General features: G+C 35.9%; 1 protein-coding gene across 8 annotated transcripts in view; it reads left to right on the plus strand.

The window, feature by feature from the left end:
- TRDN (triadin) overlaps window positions 1-23,729 on the plus strand; it is a 227,863-nt gene that overhangs the window by 90,475 nt on the left and 113,659 nt on the right. For all 8 annotated transcript variants that reach the window (XM_069010861.1, XM_069010857.1, XM_069010862.1 and 5 more), the window contains 3 exons: window positions 11,861-11,938; window positions 22,058-22,093; window positions 23,164-23,226. In XM_069010861.1, coding sequence (XP_068866962.1) covers window positions 11,861-11,938; window positions 22,058-22,093; window positions 23,164-23,226 — 177 coding nt within the window. The remainder of the gene's footprint in view (window positions 1-11,860; window positions 11,939-22,057; window positions 22,094-23,163; window positions 23,227-23,729) is intronic.

The following is a 23,729-nucleotide window of genomic DNA, read 5'->3' on the forward strand; positions in this document are numbered from 1 at the left end:
AAAAGATTTATCTGGATTCTTCTTCAGAGTTGACAGTTAATTGTCTGTCAAAGAGCTGTTCACATGAGGAAACACTTGCCAACCCATTTGTTTCTGTGGATGGCATAAATGGAGATGATTGAACGACAGAAATATTTCTCTAGTATTTCTCTAGTAATGTCCTGGAACCATTTTGAATACTTTTCAGAGTCTGAAAGGAAAGAATTAATGAAGAGTAATTTTAAATACATGTATGAGGAACTGAAAATTAATTATTACTGTGCAATTCTTACAATAAACATTATCTACATTTGGAGTTAAATATTGCTTCTTTAAACTTCTATTCAGCTATGAGAAACTATGAGAAGATATCTGATCTAATTTTAACAAGATTCTTGTCTATGACCCCCCTCTCTCACCCCAAAAACTGTGTCTATTTCGTCAAATGCTGACATTGATCTCTCAATGGGGATGTTATCAGTATACAATCCTGACACCATCCCACAGAGGCAAAACAACTATCCATTATTCCCAGTTTATATCATCCCACTGTGAATCAGAGCCAGATGCTGGCACATGAAGCTGCATCTGTCAACACTCTTATGGCACTTTATTGTAACTTTGCTGAAAAAAATTCAAATTGCTCCCTCTCTTGGAAACAGCTACAAAGGGAATGTGTTCTATTCTGCTTCTGCAGAAGGGAATGTATGTCTTTCTTTGACAGTTCACTGCAAGGCACTCTGAGGGTCAAAATTATGTGATACAAGAGAAAGCCATAACTTTTGCTGATGTAAATTAGTCTAAATATTTGATTTTAATGGAAACAAACCAATTTAAGCTGTGAAGACAGAGAGATTAATGAAATTACTCCCATACTTGCATTATGTTTTATTACTATTATTTAGTATTATAAACATTTCACATAGTTCAGTAAATAAGTTTCAAAAAGAAGGCTGATTTCAATGGAGGATCATCAAAAGACTCAAATACTTTAGTTTTGAAAAGTAAGCTATTTAGAAAATAAAGGCAAAAGTTAAATGCCAAAAATCCTCTTAAACAGCTAATACTAAACAAATTGTTTCCTGTTTAAAAGGTAAAAACAAGTTTAACATGTGACTTTGTAAAATAGTTATTACATTTAATGACTCATAATTGATTTCCAGAATAATTACAGTAGATAGAATTATTACAATAGATACTGATGTTACATCAAGTAGGTTTAAAAATGAAAGCATTCTACAGGCAGCTTGAAGCAGCCTCAAAGTCACAGGCACAGGTTCTTGTGGGGGAATGTAACTACCCTGAAAGCTGGAGAAGTAAAACAGCAAGGCACAAACAGGTAGTGGAGGATCCCACAGGGAATGTTGTGCTGGTTGACCTCATAGTGACAAATAGGGAAGGCCTTGTTAGAGATGTGAAGGTTGGGGGCCATCTTGTCTGCAGTGACCGTGAGATTGTGGAGTGCAGCATTGGGCAAGGAGAAACAGGGCAGGGAGTAAGATTGCAAACATGGACTTCAGGACAGCTAACTTTAGCCTCTTTAGGGATCTTCTTGGAAGAATCCCATAGCAACAGGTCCTGTGGGAAGAGGTGTCTAAGAGAACTGGTTGATCACTTCTAGGCTCAGGAATGATGCACCCCAATGAACAAGAAATCAGAGAGGCAAGAGACTTTCATGGATGAACAAGGAACTCCTGCCATTACTCAAGCATAAGCAGGAAATACACAGGAGGTGGAAGCAGGCCACTTGGAATGAATATAGGGAGGCTGTCAGAGTAAGTTGGAGTCAAGGCTCCATCACAGAGTTGCTTAAGCTAAACAAGATGGCCAGCATCTTAAATGCCAACCATTTTAGTATAGCAGGAGTCCTACATGGGTTGCAAGTAAACATTTGTCTTTCATGAGACATGATAACCCACAACCTTCTCCTTCAGTCAGTTTAGTAGTCCCAGGTTATATAACACTAAAATTTTAAGTTAGCTAATGAATCTTTTACCTTTAGAATATAATTCTGAAAATTCTCAGGGAAGGTAATCACCGTATATTGAATCTCTCTCAACTTTAATGAAAAGGAAAATAGCTGACATCTACACGAGGTGCCTTTAAACACCTCCTGATGCTGAATACACTGAAACAACATGAAGAAGGAAAAAACGTGCTCTGAAGGGCTTCCAGTTTTCTCCTGAATTTTTCATTAAAAAGAAAAAACCTATATCTCTATTGTGGAACTAGGAGAAGTTACCCTGCTCATCCCATAGAATTCTATGCTGTCCCTGCTGGAAAATGATGAGATTCTCTTTTAACAACAGTAATGGTACCAGTTCACCATATCACATAGATAAAAAGAGTATAGAAAGGATCTACAAGTACTTTGACAAGATACATTCCATCATGAAACATTTCAGCTTAGCAATAATTCCTCACCTCTTCTGCTCTGAGAACATGAAATGCAGCAGACAGAAGAGTGTTCAGCTTTGGCCTAAGCAACACAATGCTCTCTTGTTTTATGCCCACTTACTTAGCATCCTATTTGCAGCCACTGGGACTGTAAGCTGCGGCAGATCCACTCCTTTCACCTTTCTCTCTTCAGGTGCATCTTTCTTTTGATGTCAGCTTGCTTTCTGCATGTATCTGCTCTGACAAAAAGATATGTACCTTATGACATATATCTATAACGAGTCAAGATTACTTTATTTTTTCTCCATCGGGGACCTCTATTCCTCCCTCTGACAATTCACCTGCCTTCCTATTGTTTCACTTTGTCCTTCAATACACCCAGTATTATCTGACAAATTAAATAACATAGATTTCAAAAGGTGTTCAATGCCCACACACATAATACCTAAACAGTGGGGTTTTTTTTTGGTTTTCGGATTTGGTTTTGGGTTTTTTTTGGTTTTTTGGAGTTTTTCGGGGTTTTGTTGTTGTTGTTGTTTTGTTGGTTTTTTTTTTTAGTTAGGCTTTAAAACAAAATCCTTTCTCTATGTGAGATTTAATAATATAATTGTTGGGGGTTTGGGGAGCACTCTGTTACCAGACAGTATTTACAGGGTGAAAAATCATGCATTGCTTTTTTAGTCCTGGAATATTTTGATGGCATGAAGCATCATCTTCATGGAGAACTGCAAAACAAAATGTTTGCAATTCATTGCACCTCACTTAGATACCCAAAAGTTAATTGCCCAACTTTAACCTTTAGCTGTCTTTATAGCCAATGCTATGAAATGGAGGTCTCCAGAGGACAATTTCATCCTAAGAAAGATGCCTAAATTAGGAAAGATGAATCACCCTTTGAAGGTACCAATTTCTCTCCATTGACTATAAATGGATCCCTCGGGTGACTTATCTAGACATAACTGTCTGAAAGTTAACTTTTAAATGTCTGGTAGTGAGAGAGCCTACATACATTCAAGAAGTATACTGCAAATGTGCAAGCAAGAATTTTGTCCAAATGAAGACTTGAAATGACAAGTTTTCTGTAAGACCTCAAATGATATTATCAGGAGCAGCTGTAGACTCAATCAAGGAAACTGTGGTGCCACCTGGAAAAAAATGAATGCTAATTGCTATAGTATTTTGGGAGTGAGTGAAAGGGGAAAAGAAGAAATGGAGAGGGAAATAATTTTCTTGAATAAATGCAGAAGATATTCCCTATCCAAATGATTCAAACAAAAGAAACCTAAACAATTTTAGCATCACAACAAAAGCTCAGCCTTTAGAGCTTCCTCTTTCATAGAATTTAGGATTTGGAATTTTTAGTTGCTGTATGCTCACAACTTTCAATTTTTATTTATTTTAAATTTCTGTTAGATCTATTTACAGATTCAATGGAAAGACATGGTAAGTTAAGTCATTTCCCCAAAAATCATGGAGGATGCCTTGAGCACAAGCGTTAGAACTCATGACAGTGAATCCCAGGACCCTTTGTCCTAAAAATAGCCTCTTTAAAGGATAGAGGATCTTCCCTGGCAAAACTAAAGGGAAAGAAGAATCAGAAGTTCCCAAAGCATTATTGGTTTAAAATAACCATTGTCTCCAGTGTTTCTGGAGTGTTTCTTCCAGTGTTTCTCATAATTGCAGCCATGGCACTTAGCTCACAGTGATTTCAGCGGGAGTGAGTAAACAGGAGTTAGGAGCCAACACCTCTGCACCTTTGGGCCCTACTCTGATATTTGATCTAATAAAACCTCTCAGTTCTTTTCCCTCTAGCTTCAGACTGCATTATTGAAATTCTAACTTCTGAAGTATGGCTATGGATTCACTGTCTTAGGTGATTGTCAGGTTGTCCTGGGGTGATGCTATGAAGCCGCTTTATTCCTTAACCGTCCCCTCAATGCCCAAGGACGCTGTGCCTTTGGGATGGACCCGGGGGGCAGGGCCGGGGCTGAACGGCTCAGCCCAAGGGGGCTCTGGGGGGGCTCAGCAGGGCTCGGGAGGGAGTGAGCCGGGAGCGCTGTGCTGCTTTTTGGGTTTCCTTTGTGTTCCAGCTAGTGGGAAAAAGGTTCTGTTGGTTTTTTCTTGTTCTTCTTTTCCCTTTCCTTCCCCTTGCTTCACTGCCTCCCTTCCTTCCTCGCCAGTCCAGAGAGCCCTTGGGGTGGTCCCGGCTGGTCCGAGCCCGAGTGTCTGTTCCCTGTCTGGGAATTTGTTGTATTTTGAGGGTTTTTTTAATCCTGTTCTACCCTGTTTTGTTTGTGTTAATAAACAGTATGGTTTCTTTTTCCCACTCTCACTTCTTGTGACCCATTTGTCTCATTGATGGAGGAAAAGGGGAGGCCCTTTTCCCTTCAGAGGAGACACTCACTCCGGAGCGTTTCCTCCTGAGGTTTTGTCTCCAAAACCGAGACACAAATATAGACAAGACAGGTAACATAATCATTAATTTATTGTTTTTCTCATTCTAGCAAAAAGACAGAGATATGAAAAACTTTGAGGCTTGAGAACAGACTTGGATTTAGTTTGAATTCTATACTAAACATATTCATTATCCACAAATATCTGTATTTGTGAGGCATGATAGTATCTGTAATTTGTTTTTATCCATTTAGGCTGTTTTTAATTGCAAAAACTGGCATATGCCCTCTTTCTTGAGGGCAATATAAAATATTAGCATCCTTGCAGCAATCACTTTCAACTTTTCTGACCTGAGCACTGAATGTTTCTTAGATGCAGTTGGACTAAGGATGGTTGAAACAGTGATATGTACAGAAGAACCTAACACAAAGAACATAAATTACTGAGCAGTGCTCACATGGCATAGTCAGTGTCTATTACTTATAAGTAATATATAAGTAACTTATAATAAGTGACTTACTTATAAGTTACTTATAAGTAACTTATAAGTACTTATAAGACTTATAAGTCCCCTCCATTCTGTTTAATTGTTGGCTGAAAGTATTTAGTTGCAGTGTTTTCTTGTCTGTTTTAATTGGATACTTCATACTGTGAAATCAAAAGCATCTATACCAACTCCTGATATTCATGTTAATTGTGCTAGGGGTCACTGTATATGATTCCAATTTATTAAAAATTATTTGGAGAGAAAGAGAGAAAGACTGAATATATATTTCCATTTTATAATCTGCCTTTACAGTCCTTTTGTACTCCACTATGCAGCAATAACTATAATAACCCCTCATTACCACACAATAACCCATAATTTTCACTGTCCTTGTACTCAATTCTTTGAGATCCATCTTTCGATATTTCTAAACATAACATGTAGGCTTATTTTTACCTGCTAACTGCCCAGGATAAATAATGGGAGGAAGTGGAGGCAGCAAATTCAATTTTCAATTTTTTCAATTCAATTTTATTTTAATGTCAGGAAAGGCTGTGTGACTTCTTACTTAATGTATAATGAAAAAACTGTTAATACTTAACTCTTAACTCCTTAATGACTTCAGCCTCCTGAACATAAAAATATATCTGTTTTCACAGATATAGATTGAACTGAAGAAGGATTTTGTGGTAAAAATATTTGTAAAGGAGTTCTCAACAGATATATTTTTGTAAATAGATTAAACTGCAAGCTCTGTCATGCCATGCAGCTAAAATACTTTTCATGCATTCTGGACCCATAGCATCCACTTTAAGTTAAAAAAAAAAAAAAACAAACAAAAAAAAAAAAAAACCAAAAAAAAAACCACCCAAAACACCTATAGCTCTACCCACGCCTCTTTTGCCTGCATCATTTGTACACTTGTTATGCACACTTGCATTGTATGAGATACAAACCACAGGAAAAGAAAAAATATATCAAACAAATACCCAGCTGTGACTTTAATTGGATTTGGTGTCTGAGTGAAAAAACAGCAACTGATTTTCACACAACCTCCAGGAGTCTGTACCAATGGTTCTCACACCTGTTTAATTACCAAATCAAGAATTTTCTGTTCAGAAACATCACTAAACCGTGGTAGCAAGTAGAATGATCTTCAAGGTCCCTTCCAACCCTAACCTTTCTATGATTCATTCTAAATAAATATCAATACATATTTATATGTTCATGCATGCACATATATATAGCATGTATTATATTATTACAACATAAAAACATATGCAAGAATCTATGATCAAATACAAAGGGTGAACTCAAATCTCTATGTATTAAAAATAGAAGGCTATCAAGTTGCTGCTACTTTTTGTTTGGTGCCTTGAGATGAGAAATTTAATCCTTCCCCTTACTCCCTTTCAAAATAGCATTTAGAATACCAATCTGCATCCTTCCTTCCTACACCCTCACTTTTAACCTACTGGTCCTTGTTTTCAGCTTAGTCGATGTACAGCCTCCCAAGGGTGTTAAGTTATTTGTACAGGCCTGGTTTCATTGCCTGTGTGTTGAGGGAATATCTCACAATAATGTGTTTTACTCATAAATTAGACTCTATATAGAGTTCCAGAATTATTTGTGATATTGTTAATGGATTTTAAATACATGCATATAGTGGAACATAGATAGATTTGGCATTATTCATGTAATCTCTCCTTTTCTTCTTTTCTTATGCATCGTGAAAGAAACTGGCTGATAGTCAGTGTGACATAATGCTAAAATTTAAAAGATTGCATTGCTACTGGTAATCACTGCATATATTGTAGCATAGGTTTTTCTTAAGTAATATAATAAACCTTATGTAAAATCAGAGTTTCACTCTATGTTGGGCAATTAACCATTTAATAAAGAGCCACATCCTGAGAGCAAATAAAAAGCTTAAATATATGTTGGCTACTAAAATATACTTTCATAAAAACCTCATTTTACTATCCATTAATTCCATCTTCCCCTCTCAAAAATTCGGTTTCAAATAGGTCATGAAAACCCTGTTTAGACTATTTTTTCCTATCTGACATAATTTTGTTATCACTGTTAAGACTTGTGGCCAGATCTAGATTACTAAGTCAAACTCAACTCATCTGTTCTCTCTCTGAAGGTGATTTTTTTTCTCATAGAGAGATCCACATCCAGTACACTTCCTCGAGGTCAAAATGGGCTGGCTGTATCTCAGCTATCTATTCCCTGGCCCTTGCCAATTCGTGAACGGAGCTAATGAATTTTTTTGAGACACTGCTGCCTGGCACAAGTCAGAGTTGTCAGAGGCTATCCAAAAACATGTTGCAGAATATGTATGTCTGAATTCCAGAGCCCAGTAATGTTCCCAGGCACCATTTAATTGCCAGTGTGCATGAAATCCTTGTTGTCACAGTGCGTTCCTCGGGAAGGAATGACTATATGGGGCATCAGTATTTTATTTCAAGTAATGCATCCCAGAAAAAGAGCATTTGCATTGTACACTACAGTTACACAATCTCACCTCTTGATCCTCAGCTGTTCTTTCTTAACGAAAAACAGTTTGCTCAAGGTTTTTCATGGACACGTAGCAAGCAGAGAAACCCTTCCCCAGAACAGTCACAGCCTAATGTCTGGAGAGTAATGACTGAAAGCTGGGAAGAGACTCACCTTTAACATGTAGAAACTTACCATCAAAACTGGAAGCCTGGGCAAAATGGCTGGACTCCATTATGTTTTCAGTCCTCTAAAAGCATATTTGGCAGTCTTGCCTCATTCTGCTGATCCATGTCTTGTTCCAACATTCATTAAGCATTTGATTGGAATTTACTTTTCATAACAAATTACTCTGAAAAGACACTTACTGTATTTGAGTTATTTTTACTATCACTAGAGAATGATGTCACATCTGAGCAGAATGAGATTTATCTGAAGACATTTTGCTGCACCGAGAGACTGTAACAAAGTGTTGGTGCTGTTGGACTGTAGGATTCCTCCTGTTCAAGTAACTGGTATATGGATATGAGGAAATGAACAGTCACAGGAATGATATTTCCACATGTTGCACTCTGTGATGACATTATTTCTCTCTATACCCAATTGGAATATTCACCAGTCTGAAATGCCTGAATAATAATAATAATAATAATAATAATAATGATTTTACAAGTATTTTTATCTTTTTATCTACAAAGATATATTTAGACACTTATTAAGGTCACTGCAGACAAATTGAATTCAGAAGATCAGGGAATAAAGAAAACTCACATAATTTGATATTCTTATAAGAAATCAATTTATACACAATATGCAAACATGAATATTTTTGACATATATAGAAAGACATTTCCTAGACTGAGGAAAGTAAGGTAATTAAACTTTGTCTTGTATTCCTTATCATGCAATAAAAGAATCTAAAATATCAATAAACCATGCCAGAGTTAATTTCTTCAAGACATCTCAAGCAATTTAATAAACACTGATGACAGAAGTTTCCCAGAGCTTGAGGACTGTAGCTGATTTTCAAAGAATTCATGGTACCTAGTTAGGGTCCTAAACCTTCTACTCATCCTTGCAGCCTATTTCTTTCCTCTCAGGCAGTGGAGGAAGGTACTCATGTCTTAATGTGACACTTTTTCTTCTGGTGAGAGCATTCCCATGATCTTAAATCCAAAATATTTCGCTCTTTCAGTTTTCATCATATGTAATTTGTTGTCAGCTGTTTACAATATCATATATGAAGGAGATACCTATAGCACAACTGCATGGACAGGTTACACATGAAAATGTTGTGGATCAGCTCTAGGGACAGATTGGCATAGAAATGCATGCACATTCTTGTGCTTGCAATTACATCTTTTGGAGAAATCCAAACTATTTTTTTTTTAAAAAAAAGCACCTTAAATGAACCTTAGTGGCTTATCTTGTAATAGAAAAATGAAGGCTATATTTGAAATGAGAAGCAAATAACTATACAGTGTTTTTTATGAAGCACTTTCAAAGCTGTGAGATAAGTGTATGTCCAGTAATAATAGTGGTAATCAGGATAATAACTTCTCGTGATTCATGGTCTAATCTGATTGTCCACTGGGAGCATTAAAAACATCCTGCCTTCATCTCATTTGCATCATGTATATGTGTCCAACTGGCCACTGCTAGAGTCAAGATAGTAGATATCATTAATCCTAATGGTCTGATCTGTTGAAGCCAATTCCTCATTTCTATTTATCAGTTGTCTGTACTACAGAAAACCACTTGTGCTTTATAATTTAAAGAGAGAAAAAGGAAAAGAAATTTAACTTAGGTTATCCCCTTTAACATATTTCATCAAAAGAATGGATAAAATATTTATTCATCTACTGTCCTTTGCATTCCCATCAAAGTGAATAGAGAGACATTTAATAAGACATGGAAACATTAAAGAAGCCTTTTATCAGAGTGCATGGGAACCTGCTCAGAACAAGCATTTTGGCCTAAGGGAAAGTTTTTGATCTGTGAAGCTTAAGCTTTTCGGGCTTAAAACACTCTCATATCGGATCATGTGGTCAATTTGCATGAAATAAATGATTTGCTTAAAACTTGTAAAGCTATAAAATAGAACTTGACAAGTCATTAGCAATAAGTGGTATCATACTGGCATTATGAGCACACTGGTGCAATCATTAGAAAACTGCTGCCACAGCAAAGAACAGGAAGATAATGGGGGCAGCCTACAATTTGACCTAGAGGAGTTAGATCATTGCCCCATGCTGTAGATGCCACACTGTAGCCCAAATTATTGACTATCCTTCTTCATTATTCATCTACTCAACATTCTGAACCACTGCCCTTTATTCTCTTTCACACAAAACAATTAATCCAAGTTATGAAAATTATCACCTTTTTTTTTTTCCTTTTGGAAAGAATAAAAAAGGAAAAAAAAAAGAAAGAAACGGAAAAATAAATAACTAATCTTTAGTCTAGGACTTTGATGAAATGTAGAAAAATACCTGTTCTTCATCAATTGTTATGTTGATTTTTGTTTTCATTCTGAACTAGAAAGTCAATCTAAGTTTCCGTATGTTGACAGAGGTTATGAATATAACTTTTCTATTCTGGCTGGCAGCAAAGGTAATCAGCAGCTCATTAGTTCAGTTTGCAACTTCAAGATTTTTGTTTTTTAGACATAAAGTGTTTGGAAAATTATGGCTAAACATCTGGATTCTTGAAGTTTGCCTAACATTCATTTTAAGGCTATAGTTATTCTGTGATGAGATTGGTAAATATGCACTTGGGTTTATTGCCAAGACAGGAAATATGTGGAAAATGTAAAATTATTACCATTTGTTGCAAAGCACTTTAAATACATTGGTTTTATCAACATGTTAATATTTTATCAGTGGATCAGGCACACATGAAGTTTGAGCAGCTGTGTGTGTGATATTTTATACAAATTATTGGATGAACTGAACCACATGCTTCCAAATTACGTGCCTGCAATTGTACATATGCTGATGAGATGCAATAACATTAAGACCACGATACTCAAATCCCACTGCTATCTTCAAGATGATGTTTTTCTCATGCATCTCCCATGAGTATACACACCTTTGCAAAATGAGAGGGGTAAGTAAGACACTGCAGTTTCCAAGGCCCAATAAAATCTTAATTTCTCTTCTGAGCCTATCACCAAGCATGAAGCATGCCTTTGAGTTTCTGATGTGAAGCTGGAGCTGAGATTTAACAGTCTGTTTGCATGTGGACTCTGGTGCAGTGAATGTATGCTGGTGCATAGGGCTGAATCAATAGTGTACATAACTACTTAATTTTATTTCTCAGGTCACAAAAAATTGCACTTTCCAAATGACAATGACAGGATAATTACTGAGACTAAATGCCAGTGAAATAACTTAAAAGGAAATAAAGAGACTGTAAATATGTCATAAACTAGAAAATAAGCATAAGTAACATAAGAGTACATTAAATATGTTTGTGAATCTTTGGAGAAATGAAATGAAAAATGTTTTTTACAAAGCATGGTATCTGCACATAGGCTAAGACAGTACAGAAAGTCCCAGTTGAACACACTGAGAGAGTAGAGGTGTTTCAGTCAGCAGCTGAAATCAGAACCTCATCAGTGTTTATAATGCATGACCTGGTTGGTATTGGCTAATTAAGAATAATCCTTAAGGATGAGAAACATCATAATTTTTGCTGGTGTTTCCAGGAGTTCATAATAAGTGGACTTGAGGGAGCAACTAAAGATCATTTGTTTGACAGAAGAAAATAAGGCTTTGTTGTAGAAGAGGCATCATGAATATGTAACCTTATTATCATAGTATTATTCGTCTCTTTTGAGTCTAAGGAAGAAAAAGAGAACTGTAGCATTTCAGCATATGTTTGAGTTACATGGACTTCATTGATTTCAAATGTGACTCTTAAAAATAAATTACTCTATTTGTTGAGAAATATATTTCCTTCTTGTTGTATCTGAAAGATATTTTATGCATGGTGTAATATTTTTAACATGAGAAATTTTGAAGGGAGCTCAGGCTCCCAGTGAAACTGCTCAGCCTGTTGGTGAATCCATTTTCTATGCTTCTTAACCTGTATACCTAGGCGCAGGACATAAGGAATTCGTACCACCTCGTCTTCTTCTGGAACACAGTCCAAGAAAGAAACCAGCAGCTATTGAAGGCAAGTTTGAGTTTTTCCACTTTTATTGGCTTCTACTCATTAACTTGACTGTCTGTTCTAATGGATTTTTTTGTTTGTTTTTTTGGTAAGTATAATATATATTACAAAAGTGATCACATTACTAGGCCTGGGACAGGAATGACACACTGACATACGCATGACAGGACCTAAATATTTCTTACAGTAGTCTCACAGATGGCTTGGGGGATTTCCTGAGTGAAACAGATTACAGGATTGAGGCCTAATCTGTGAAATGCTTTGAATGGCATTCAGCCACAACTTGCTATCGAACTATAAACATAATCAACATTATCCTCTTAATATACTTTGGATTAGTCTTTTACCTATTGTTATTCAGTAATGTTTCTGTGCATTATTTGCAATAATTTCTGGCTCCGCATTTATCAACCCTGTTGCTATTGTTAAAACCGCTGAAAGAGAAATACAAAGTCAGACCTTACCTTCAGAAGATTAAAACATAATCCCTGAAATTGAATTATATTGTTTATATTCTAATCATTACAGTAAAGTGGTTGAAGTAAGCATTTTAATTTTAAAATTAACTATGTCCAATGACTTAGAACTACTACTGCAATATACATTCTTGGTCTTTGCATCATACAATTTAATAGTACAAAACACCTGAGTCTTTTTGTAAAATTATGTAGTAGTGCTCATATGATACTTGAGACCTTCAGTCGCACCATGGCACTTGTTAATCTCTCTCATAGAGGTCTTAGTTTTATGTTATCCAGAAAGCAATTGCAGTCTAAGAGAAAAACAGATTGGGTGGCAGCAGAATAAGTAACAAGATTTCCTGCATTTGAAAACAGAAAATGAGACCTAGGTTTTGGCCAGACCCATGACTAAAACAAAGTGTTACATTAATTAAATATTTCTGTAATGTGATTATTGTGAATCAGAACATGTGGATAAAAATAGTTATGTGACTTATTATCTCTTTCCCCAAAATCTCGTTACCTCAAATGAATTTTTCTTTTTAAATGCATTGTTTAAAGGAGTATAAAATTGTGGTTATTGTGACTCAGTATAGTACATAAATAGATTTGCAGTCCTGCTTATTTTAGGAAAATGTTTGAACCTTGCTTATCAGCAGGAAGAAGTCCCTTCAATGTTAAACTCTGTTATCCGTCAATTAACCATAATGGAAAAAAGACATAATAGAACAAGGCTGCCACATTTGCTGAGTGATAAACTTAATCTTTAAATATAACTGTTATACAAGATGAACTAGCATCAAATTAACATTAGTTCTTGATTTTCAAAATCATGAGGAGCATACAATTACTGCAATTGCACATAGAAATGACTATTTATGACCAGTTACACATTTGTGTGTTTCATTAGCTCATTTATGCATGCAATTCAGGTAATTGGGAATGTAAATTAGACACCCATTTGGCAAACAAATTGGGGGGAAATTATCTGCTCAGAACCATATAACTAAATTCCCTTTAAGGCTCACGGCCAGTCACTAGGATACAATGCCTTTCATGCAAGAGATTTGGAGGAAATTAAGACGGCAGAATTACTTGTAAAACGTTACTGTGAAAAGCTGTTTTGTTGTGCTATTCTGTGTTTTCCATATATGAGAAAATATGCCACAGTGCCTTGAGGAACCCTAAACCCTGAAGCTTTATTTCAGCCACAGGGGAAAGAAAAAAGTAATTTATGAGAATATTTGGCACAATGTCAGAAGGGAAAAAGAGGAGTAGGCAGACAAATTTAAATCTTTGAAATAGCTGAAGAGACATCTGCATGTAACTTCTTAGTGCTTAGGTACCTTTATGACTGGTACATCACTAAATATCACTGATCAGGAGAAGGAACAGATTGAAACAAAAGATTCTTCTAATAAATATAGTTGAAGATAGTATCATAAGTTGTCAGCATAGAGAACAAATAGAAGCATTTTTTAATTGAAAATTATACTTTATATAACATCAAAGACTGGCTTCGCCTTTGACAGAAGAAACCAGCTCTTTTTTAAAATGGTAAAAGTGTAGGAAGTAACAGAACATTTATCACACAGAAAATGTATGAAACCAATTTACTTACACCCTAGGCTTTGCAACTCAGTGATATTCCGACATTATATACATAATCATGCAGCTGGTAAAGGCTGAAAGGATCTTACTCTTTTTCTAGATTGACATGTTTTCAGTATCACTCTATTTTGCCACTGCTACCTTAGGTAATCTTGGACCATTCTTGTTTTCTGATAAGGTGGAAAGAGTGGTGTGTATGTGCCACATATCTCTAAAATTTTTAGATTATTTGATACCTTCAAATAGAATGCTTTTCCTGGATGTTATCCAGTGCCCTGTAGAAATTATGCTCTGCTGAATTCTTGAGGCCTTAGAAAACAAGCATATTGTTCTTATGTATTAAATCTCAAACTTTCTTTCATTGTCATTGCCATTTTTCCTTTGTTCAGCTCCAGTGTAAATCTTTTGGAAAAGGGGTGATTATTTAAGACAGCCCCAATTTGTACACCATATTCTAGTAGTACTCAATAAATTGCATTTAAATGTGTTTGAGTTGAAATTTTCAGGTATCTCCTTGTCAAAAAGCAAAATGCTTTGTACTCATCTGGTCAGAAAGAAAAAGAACAGATGAATCCTCTCTTATTTCATGGTTGGTTGGCTCTTTTCAAAGATCTTACCTTCAAACTTCAATGAAGAGTTTGAATTTTCAGATCACCAACAGAAGAGAATAATAAAACAAAATATAGGATCCTGTAGCAGTGAACAAGAAGAAAAGGACAGTGAACAAGCATAAAGGAATTTTTGAAGAGAAAGACATTGATATAAAACATCTACTTGTATTTCAAACTTGGAAGCCTTGTTTGGCAAACTAGTAAGTAAAAGAACTAATTTTAAATTCTTTATCTTATCTTTTTCTGGAGCTTTCACAAGTACTTGGAAACAGTGCTCTCAGACTGGCTGACACTGAAGCTGCCATGTCAGGATACTGGTGTCGCCAGTAATTTGAACAGATAGTTCTCCATGGCTATCTGAACTTTGACTTTAATATCCTTTTTCTTTCTTGGTTGTAGTCTTCACACCTCTTTTAACCCTGAATTTCTTGTATTTTGTTATTCACTGACATCCCAAAACTTCTCTGCAGTGTACACTGATTCTCTGTGATTCTCTCTCTTAGGTCTTGATTTTTTTGCTCAGCTCACACAGCTTTTACCTTCCTCCATTTCCAGATTCACAGGAAAAGGTCTTTCCTTTCTAATAGTCCTCTCATGTTGCCTGACATGTCAGGGTAACTCTCAGGAAGATGCTGCAGTTAAACAAGTGTCAAAACTAAGATCAGAGGCTTAGCTAGTTATCAGTTAAGCTTCATGTTAATTGTTCCAGAATAGTATGTCTTTGCCTTCTTGCAAGAACACAGCACCTTTGTGAGAAGCCTGTATCAAAATCCTTCTCCTGGTGGAAGGAATCTTAATGCATGTCGTATATGATCTCAAAGAGACATAGGCTTTTTACCACTTTGAAGAGTACTGTTATCACAAGAACATTTGAACAGCTTTGTATCTGAATATGATTTTCCAAGTTATATTGTCCTAGAAATCTGTTCCTGTATCTTTGAGTGGGAGAGCATTTACCATGGAAGAGTCATCACCATAACAATTCTGATCTGTTGATGAATTGCGACAAGCTCTGACATATCCCCCTTCCTTGACTGAAGTATACTGGCTGGTCCTTGCCATCTTGATGGTATCTTTGACATTAAATGAGGCAAAAAAAAAAAGAGGAAAAAAAAATCTCTGCAACATCTTCAGAGGATCTATGAGGAAAAAACATATTTTATCTAGGTCACTGAATCCTCTAATTACAAATTTTGCAGAATACAATAAAGTGAGTTGCTGTGAAATGTGTTTAACTTCCCCCAAAACTCCTGTGGAGGCTAAATTGGCAACTGCATCTATGTTGCTATATAAAATGTACACTATCTGACTGTCTCAAGAAGAATTTCTAGTCTATACCTCTCTTCATGAATATAACATTAGGGGAATATAACCAAGAATATCTAAATTACTAAAGTCAATACAAATTTTGACAAAGCTCCCTTGATGTACAGCAGTGTATAAATCTTGTACAAATCAATCTGCTTCTGTACAGTCTGTCAATGTCTTCCTTCCCTTCTGTACACAGATTGTTCTATAAAAAACCTCAGTTTTTCTTCTATACTGTAGAATCAATTACCCTTAAAAAAATCCTTCCAGTGAGAGACTATGATTCAAGATACAACAGAAACCGTTAAAAAAAGGCACAATATTGAAAATTTACTCCCAATTTAGAAACTCCTTAATAATACTGACGTGAATTGTGGATGAAAATCCATTTTTCTGATAAATTTTAATCCAAGGGAGAATAAAAGCAGAAAAAAAGAAAAATATTCCTGTTAGAAATATCATAATACAATGGGTTGGGTTTAATCTAGGTTAATAGACGAACAGTTTAGTTAGCTTTAAAGCATTGCTGTATACAACATAACAAGGTTTTTTGAGAAATATGGGACTTACATCTCCACGAGTCTGTACTGAAGACAGTAAAACCTTTGGAATAATATGAACAGGGTTTCAAAGTGAGCTATTTAATGATTTAAATTAGACATTTAAGCAGTAAATTCTAATGATTTAGCAATGATGAAAAAACCCTAAATCTTCACTGTTTCAGAAAGACCTTGACATTTTCCTTAATGACATGAGGCTCTTCTGTGCTACTTTTATTCTATCATAAAATACAAAAATGTTAAACAGACATTAATGAAAAGCTTACTAGAGTGTAAGAAAAAATATGCATAAAGATATGTATATTTTAATTAGACATATTATTATATTTTCTCATAATTTATAAAAATAATACAATTTAGAATATTAGAGTATGCATTTGAATAAATATTCACCAAAGTATACCCAATAAAATGCAAACAAATAGCTCTGAAGATTATTTTAACTTTTCATAGTGCTTTTTAAAAATTACAGAAAAGCAATAACGTTTTGCCTATGTTGCAAATGCAAAATACTGTTGCTGCAAATGGAAAATACTTACTTGGATTAAGATTCTCTGGTCTTTCAAAGGCAGAGCTTCCATGTTTCTTTGGAAAGAAAGAGGAAACCCTTACAAAGGATATCCTGCATAACCTCATCATCCCATTATTTAAGTTCAGACATTCTTGCTCAAAAGCATGCCCCATAAAAAGCACCAGCCAAATCCTTCCCAGCACTGGTAACACAATTGGTGATGAAGTTGATTCCTGTTGTCTAGTAAGAATGTCAGTAACAAGGAGGGAGAAGGCTAGTCAAGCTGCCTTACCTGTGTTGGTTTGGCTCTCACTAGTAAAGGTTGTACCATAAGAACTCAGTGCTCCCCTGGGAATTTAAGTATTCATCATAATCATATTTGCGTCATATTTGCCATTGGCCATTGTCCAGTGGCGTTTCTGTTGCTGGTCTTGTAATGGAAGTTGGTCTGTTTTTTTCTCCTTGGTGTGTGTGTACTCTGGCTTCATTGCACTTGTATTTTTATTCCTTTGCTCTGCACTGTGCTGTTTAGTGAAAGCAACATATGGCCCATGCTATTAACAAGGAGTTCTGGTGCTTGATGCAATAGAGCCATGAAAAAGGAGCCTACAATCACTACAGGAAGAAATAAGAAACACTTATGTAGGTCACATGAAAGCATTCTGAATTTCAAGCATGATATTTCTATTGCACAGATTCTGCAGACCTCAAAAATATCTCCATAAGCAATCTTCACATCTTCCAAATAGTGTTTCAGATTGGGATTTGAAAACAGTAAACCAATTTCAAAAAGCAAAGTCAAGCTGGAGAGATTGCCTAGGACTTCAGGGTGTGCCATATCTCCAATGATCTAGGTGCCCCAATAGTCTTTCACTTGCCCAATATGAAAACAAATCGTATTTCATTATTCTGCAAGGAAAAAAGTGGTGTCACTTAAACAGAGCTTTGCAAAAAAATGCACTTCATTTTGGCCTAAACACTCACCTGTAAGTTGGAGAGAGCATGTGTGTGCATGTGTGCATGCATGTATATGTGTTTGTGTGTGAAAATAAGCAATTCTAAGAACTTTTGGAACTTTAGATTCATACTGTTTGGGTTTCTTTGATCTTTCTTGGCCTTTCAGTATCTTGGCTGAATCAAGATAGATTTCTCATAGAGAAAATAACCAGACCAACAAGGACTATCTTACCCCAGAAACAGATTTCTTTCAAAGAGACAGCTATGGTCAATCTTCACTTGAAATTTAGATTTAATCTTAAAAGTATGAGTTTCCATGGCATCCTAAACTAAGCAGAAATATCTCCTTGCATTGTTTTTTCATTTCTTCAAAAGCTTGGTAACCCTAAGGGGACCATATTTTGTGAATGGGTGTTAAATTGTTTAGAATCAAAAGTGCAACTGACCAGTCTTTGTCAGGCTTCACTCTAAGCAACGGGCAAAGAAAAAAAATATCATCAAAAACTGAAATGCAAAATGTTATTTTAATATTTAAAAGAATATCCAACTCCCACTGAAATCAACAGCAAAATTTTTACTGAGATCAGCAGGGAAAGGCTTTCAGAGGAAGAGGAAATGTAATCCCTTCAAAATTAATAAGTAAATAAAATTTTAAAAATACAGTTTGGGTATTTTTTTTAATGGCCTTTTAAAATTATGCCAGTGACAGCATAAGTTGTACAGAGCTGCTTGGAGAAAAATGAAGATCTATCTGGAATGAAGTCTGCGTTCAGTCTGAATTATGGTTTCTCAGGAAAAGCTAGATTACTGTTTGTTTTGTTTTGTTTTGTGTGTCAGTGGGTGTACACATATCTCTGCCGCTCCTTAGTTCTGCCAGGACAAGAATCTGTAGGCAAGAAAAGCTGCTGCAGTATTTCACTAAGTCAGGCAACATCTGAAGTTTCTCACAGAAGCTTTCGTCCTGAGATTTCCTGACCACAGGGTTTTAGATAAATGCAGATAAGCCTTGTATAAGTATTTGAACTTTAGAAAGCTTATGTGAACCAAAACACCTCCAAACTTCTGGCATTCAGTCCCACTAGTTAGTGTTTGTTACATGCATGACTCTCCACCAGAAAGAGTCTGTGGCTCTCTTTTGCTTCCCTGCTTACCTCAGTTTCTCAGAGGGGATGGGTTGAGCTGACAATTCCTTCCAGAATCAGACTTCCCATAATCACATGAACCATCTGGAGCAATATGGTAAAGAAACTCCTAGAGCACCTTCTTCTTCCAGTTCCTGTGCAGCATTCCTGTGACAGTATGCCCCGTAACTCATGTGCATCCCTAAATTTAGATTCCACTCAGCACTGGCAGAGTAGCACACTGGTCTTACCAGGCCTGATTTCAAGTGCTGCATTGTAAGCATGCTTCTGTTATCTCTCCTCCCACCATTGTCCAAGAATTAGCTGCTCTCCAATGAGAATAACATGAAGACATTGTCAAGATGGGTAAAGGAAATTCAGATTGAAACACCTTTTTCTTGGTCTTTGTTGAATCTTATTTGGGTTTCCACCATTCTCAGTCCTTCACCCCTTATTAAAAAACAAATAATTCCATCTCCGAGGTTTCTTTGCTTCAAGGGCTGTTCTCTTCAATCCAGCCACCTCCCAAGAAAATTATTCTATGCTGCTGCTTTTTATTTTTCACCCAGGAATAATTTTTTACCTGAATGTCCCATTCAGTAGTACATCACTGCTTTAATTCACAATTCTCATGCTCACTGGACTCCTTCTCATACTACATAAAGCTCAACTTCTGCATAGAGTCTACAGAAAAAAAACTTGACTAAATGAAAAGTCCATTGTTTGCCTTGCTGACTGATTCTGTCATGTACTGTTCCAGCTGCATATATCCATATTTCATTCTTGTAAATGTATTTAAGGATTTAAAAGGTGAGGGGTTTTTGTACTCGTATGTCTTACACTGTTCATGAAATGTGGCTCAGGACTAGTGTTACTGGTGAAAAAATACTGTTAATTACATTATCAAGAAAGAGTAGCAAATAACAATAGCTTGTTCAATAGTTAATTGCGCTTGATTTTCATATTGTGGTCAACACTGAATCATCAAAAACACCTTGTGTTTCCTTGTGTAACCCACAATTTGTGCATATTATAATCCCTCTTTATGCAGTTGATCCACGGCCCATTGTAGTTCTGTAACTGTTCCTAGCTAAAAAAATAAGTGCTTTCAATTAACAGATGGGGTTCATATTTTACAGTGCCTGAGCTCCTATTTAATTATTTGCTCTGCCTCTTAGTTTAGCTGTGTATATATCTGCAGAAAGCCCACTACATTTACTGCTTCAGAAATTACAAGTTTTCCTGGTGTTAAACGTACACTTAATATGCAACATTCTAAATGTGAGCTGCTCAAATTGAGAAGAAATAAATTTATTCAAGAAATGGGATTACTTCCTTAAGTTAGAAATAACTCTTTCCATAATACCCCTTTACCAAGCCCATCGTTCTCATTTACACAAATTTCTCTCAGTTGTAGCTGTGAGGGGCATCAGTGGGGCCAGATGCAGCTGCGATATGAATGGAAGCTCAGTGATTGTTCTTCTCAGACTTGACCAAGAGGGTTTATCTTGCATTAGGCAGGGTAATTGGGAAATAGGGGCCACAGTCCTTTAATACGTCTATGTAATCATCCCCCAGAAATTTCATAACCAAATGTAGACATCTCAGAGCTGCCTGGAAACTCTGAGTAACGCAACTTGAGAGCTTGATGGAAGAAAATTATGTCAGTGGGATTAATTGGTGGAATGACTTGGCAATGAAGAGTCTGCAGCCAGGGATGTCATCATCTTTGTTTGGGTTATTGGCAGTAAAAGTTCCTGCCACTTCCTGTACATCTTCCATACAAAACTTCACTTCTCAAAGCTCCATGCCTCGGCTTGTGGCTTTCAAGACACATATGGCTCCAAACCTTGCTATGCAACTTAAGGCAGATTTCATGTGTTTTTTCTGAGCCCCAGAGGCATGCAAAATGCTACAAGTTCAAAGGCAGAAATGCTCTTGGATTAAAGAGAATCTTGTTGTAAGGACCTTGGGCTTAAAAATTATTCTTCTGCATCACCTAGAATCAGAAATGTAAGAAAGCAAAAAAATCAATTTAACTCACCAGAACTGAGGTACTCAGCAAAAAAATGGATATTACAGAAGTACCAGCAGCACTTCAGCTTCTAGTTACTGCAAGTAAAGGCTCATGGAAGGAAGACAGAAGGAAGCTCTTTTCTGTCAGTAACTGACCACTTGGTATGTTTAACAGTCTTGGTTAATTCAGGCAGAGTAAGAAAATAATTAAACTACATTTTAGTAATTAGAGGAAATCTACATTACATGTGGAAATAATCCACTGAAAAGTCATAAGTGGCACTGGAAAGTAGAACTGTGGAACACTTGTGTGAAATCTGAAGCTGAAGAGACTTCCATTTTGAGGAGACATCCACAGTCCCTAGAAAAGTGTCTGGAGCAGTGTGTCAGAGAGAGAGAGAGAGGATAACAAGAATTTTAAAGTATACAAGAATATGAAGCTCCAAACAAGTTAGTGGAGGATGAACACTACTCTGATGCTCTACACATACCTAAGAAACCTGAGTATCACAAAGCACACTCACAACACAAAGAAATTTGTAGCTTGGAGTGTAGTGTGCTCAGGGTTTCAGCAAGAAGAATTAAGCACACAAAACTCTGAGAGAAACATTCTGTAGAACGCAAGTGAAGACAATAACAAGGGAAATATATTGAACAAATCTGTTTAAAACAAAAAAAAATGGAGTACATCTATATTATGCTTAATGCTTAAACCAATTATCGGAAAATCAGCAGGAGTATCATTTGAGGAGATGCTGAATATTGATAAATACATTGCCTCCATGATAGGCAAAATAACTTTATTTGTGAAATCAACATGGACAGACGATGGAATTCAGGTACTCTAAAACCCAGCAATTTTTCAATTTTTCAAAAATTAAACATGCATATTTCTTTTGGTTTAGGTAAAATGTTTAACAAATTTTAATTTTTTTTTCCCCTGTTTGTATTTATTTTTCCATGCAGAAGAAAAGCCTATTGTGGTACCTAGAGATGTGAAAAGTAAGTTTGGGTTTTTTTTTTTTCCTTCATCTTCATGTTAGTTTTATGCAAGGGACAGGAGTATATTTGCTTCTTGGATTTGAAAATATTCCTATACCTTAAATATGTTTCAGTTAAAGAAAAGACTCTTGCTTAAGTGCTTATGGTTCTATCTTCTGTAAGATAATAAAACTTGGTTTCTTATCCACATTTCTACCAGTAAAAGATCACAAAAAGAAAACTGTAGTTCCACTAACTATATCAATACCCAAAGCCATGCAGCACAAACTGAAGGCAACAAATTTGGCTTTTCCTGGATGAGCGATTAAAAAAGCGCTTAGATTAGCTATTCTTGTACTCTGGTATTCTTCCCCATCAAAAAAGGAAAAGTAAAAATTATAACTTTCTCATATCCTCTACTGAACTCTCAATTTTCTCATTCAAAACACTCATTAAATAAGTAATTTAATTATTGTAGCTTGCTTTAAAAAAGAAAAAAATATTCTCCTTATTTCTGCTGTTGCCCAAATAATTGCCAAAATAGAGGCAGATGCTTTTGAAATAATTTCATGTTGTTTTGTAGCTGATGCTTTAACAACAACTCTCCATGAATAACAGAAGTCCTGTAATGATAGCTTCAAAGATTCAATTCATAAAAAGTGTTATAAAGGTATATTGTATCTGCAGGCTTTTCATGGCATTCTACTCTTGTTCCAAGGTACCACAAGCAAGTATTGCTGTCATTCAATCAGGTTTTACAAAAGAAGCAGAACAGTGCATGGCTATTGAGTCACCACAATAAACTCTTAGTTACACCAGGTTGATGGGCATAATTTCTTGAATTAGTACTTAAGTAATAATCTGGTGTGCAGGCTTGTTCCAGTTTTGTCCTTAGCACCACATTCACTCTCTGAGTACTATGCTGTATTTCTGAGCTGCTGGTAATAAGTGACCATCTTATCAAATCTTGAACATATTGCAGATAGTGGATTCCCCACCCCAAATATATACATACATGCATACTTACATACATGTTTGTTTGTGTGTTTCTATGTAAAAGTAGCCAGCTGAACTTCAATTTCTATTTTTAGAGAGAAAAGAGGAGAAGAAAAAGAGTGATGAAAAGAAGACTACGACTGAAACTAAGAGGAAAGGTATGGTTTGGAAACGTTTCTTACTGGCCTCATTCAGCTTTTACTCACACTCTGGCTCATTTCCCATTGTTTTCTGTTAGGTTAATCCTGTACTTATGGCTGTATTGTCCTTCTCTTAGTTGCTTAGTCACTATTTGCATGTTTCCACTTCTTCAGTATCTAATGTCTAATGTATTCGGTATCCAATATTTTCTAAACTCATTTTCTGACAAATTAAATGTCCTTTTTGGTGGCTTTCTATGGGCTTTTTAAGTAATTTAATGGAGTCCGTATATAACAGGACATAGTTATACTGCAGTACACAAAACTCATGGAAGATATCACTCAATTCATGGTATATCAGTTTCTGAAGGTGGGGTATATCTATTTATTTTATAGAATCATAATTGAAACTTACAGTGACCAAACTGCAAAGTCATCATATCCATCTAAATAATATTTTGATCATTCATTCCCAGAAAGCATCTAAAATCCACTGAAGTGTTGCTTCATGCGAAATATTT

The sequence above is a fragment of the Aphelocoma coerulescens genome, chromosome 3, assembly GCF_041296385.1.
Source record: "Aphelocoma coerulescens isolate FSJ_1873_10779 chromosome 3, UR_Acoe_1.0, whole genome shotgun sequence".
NCBI lineage: Eukaryota > Metazoa > Chordata > Aves > Passeriformes > Corvidae > Aphelocoma > Aphelocoma coerulescens.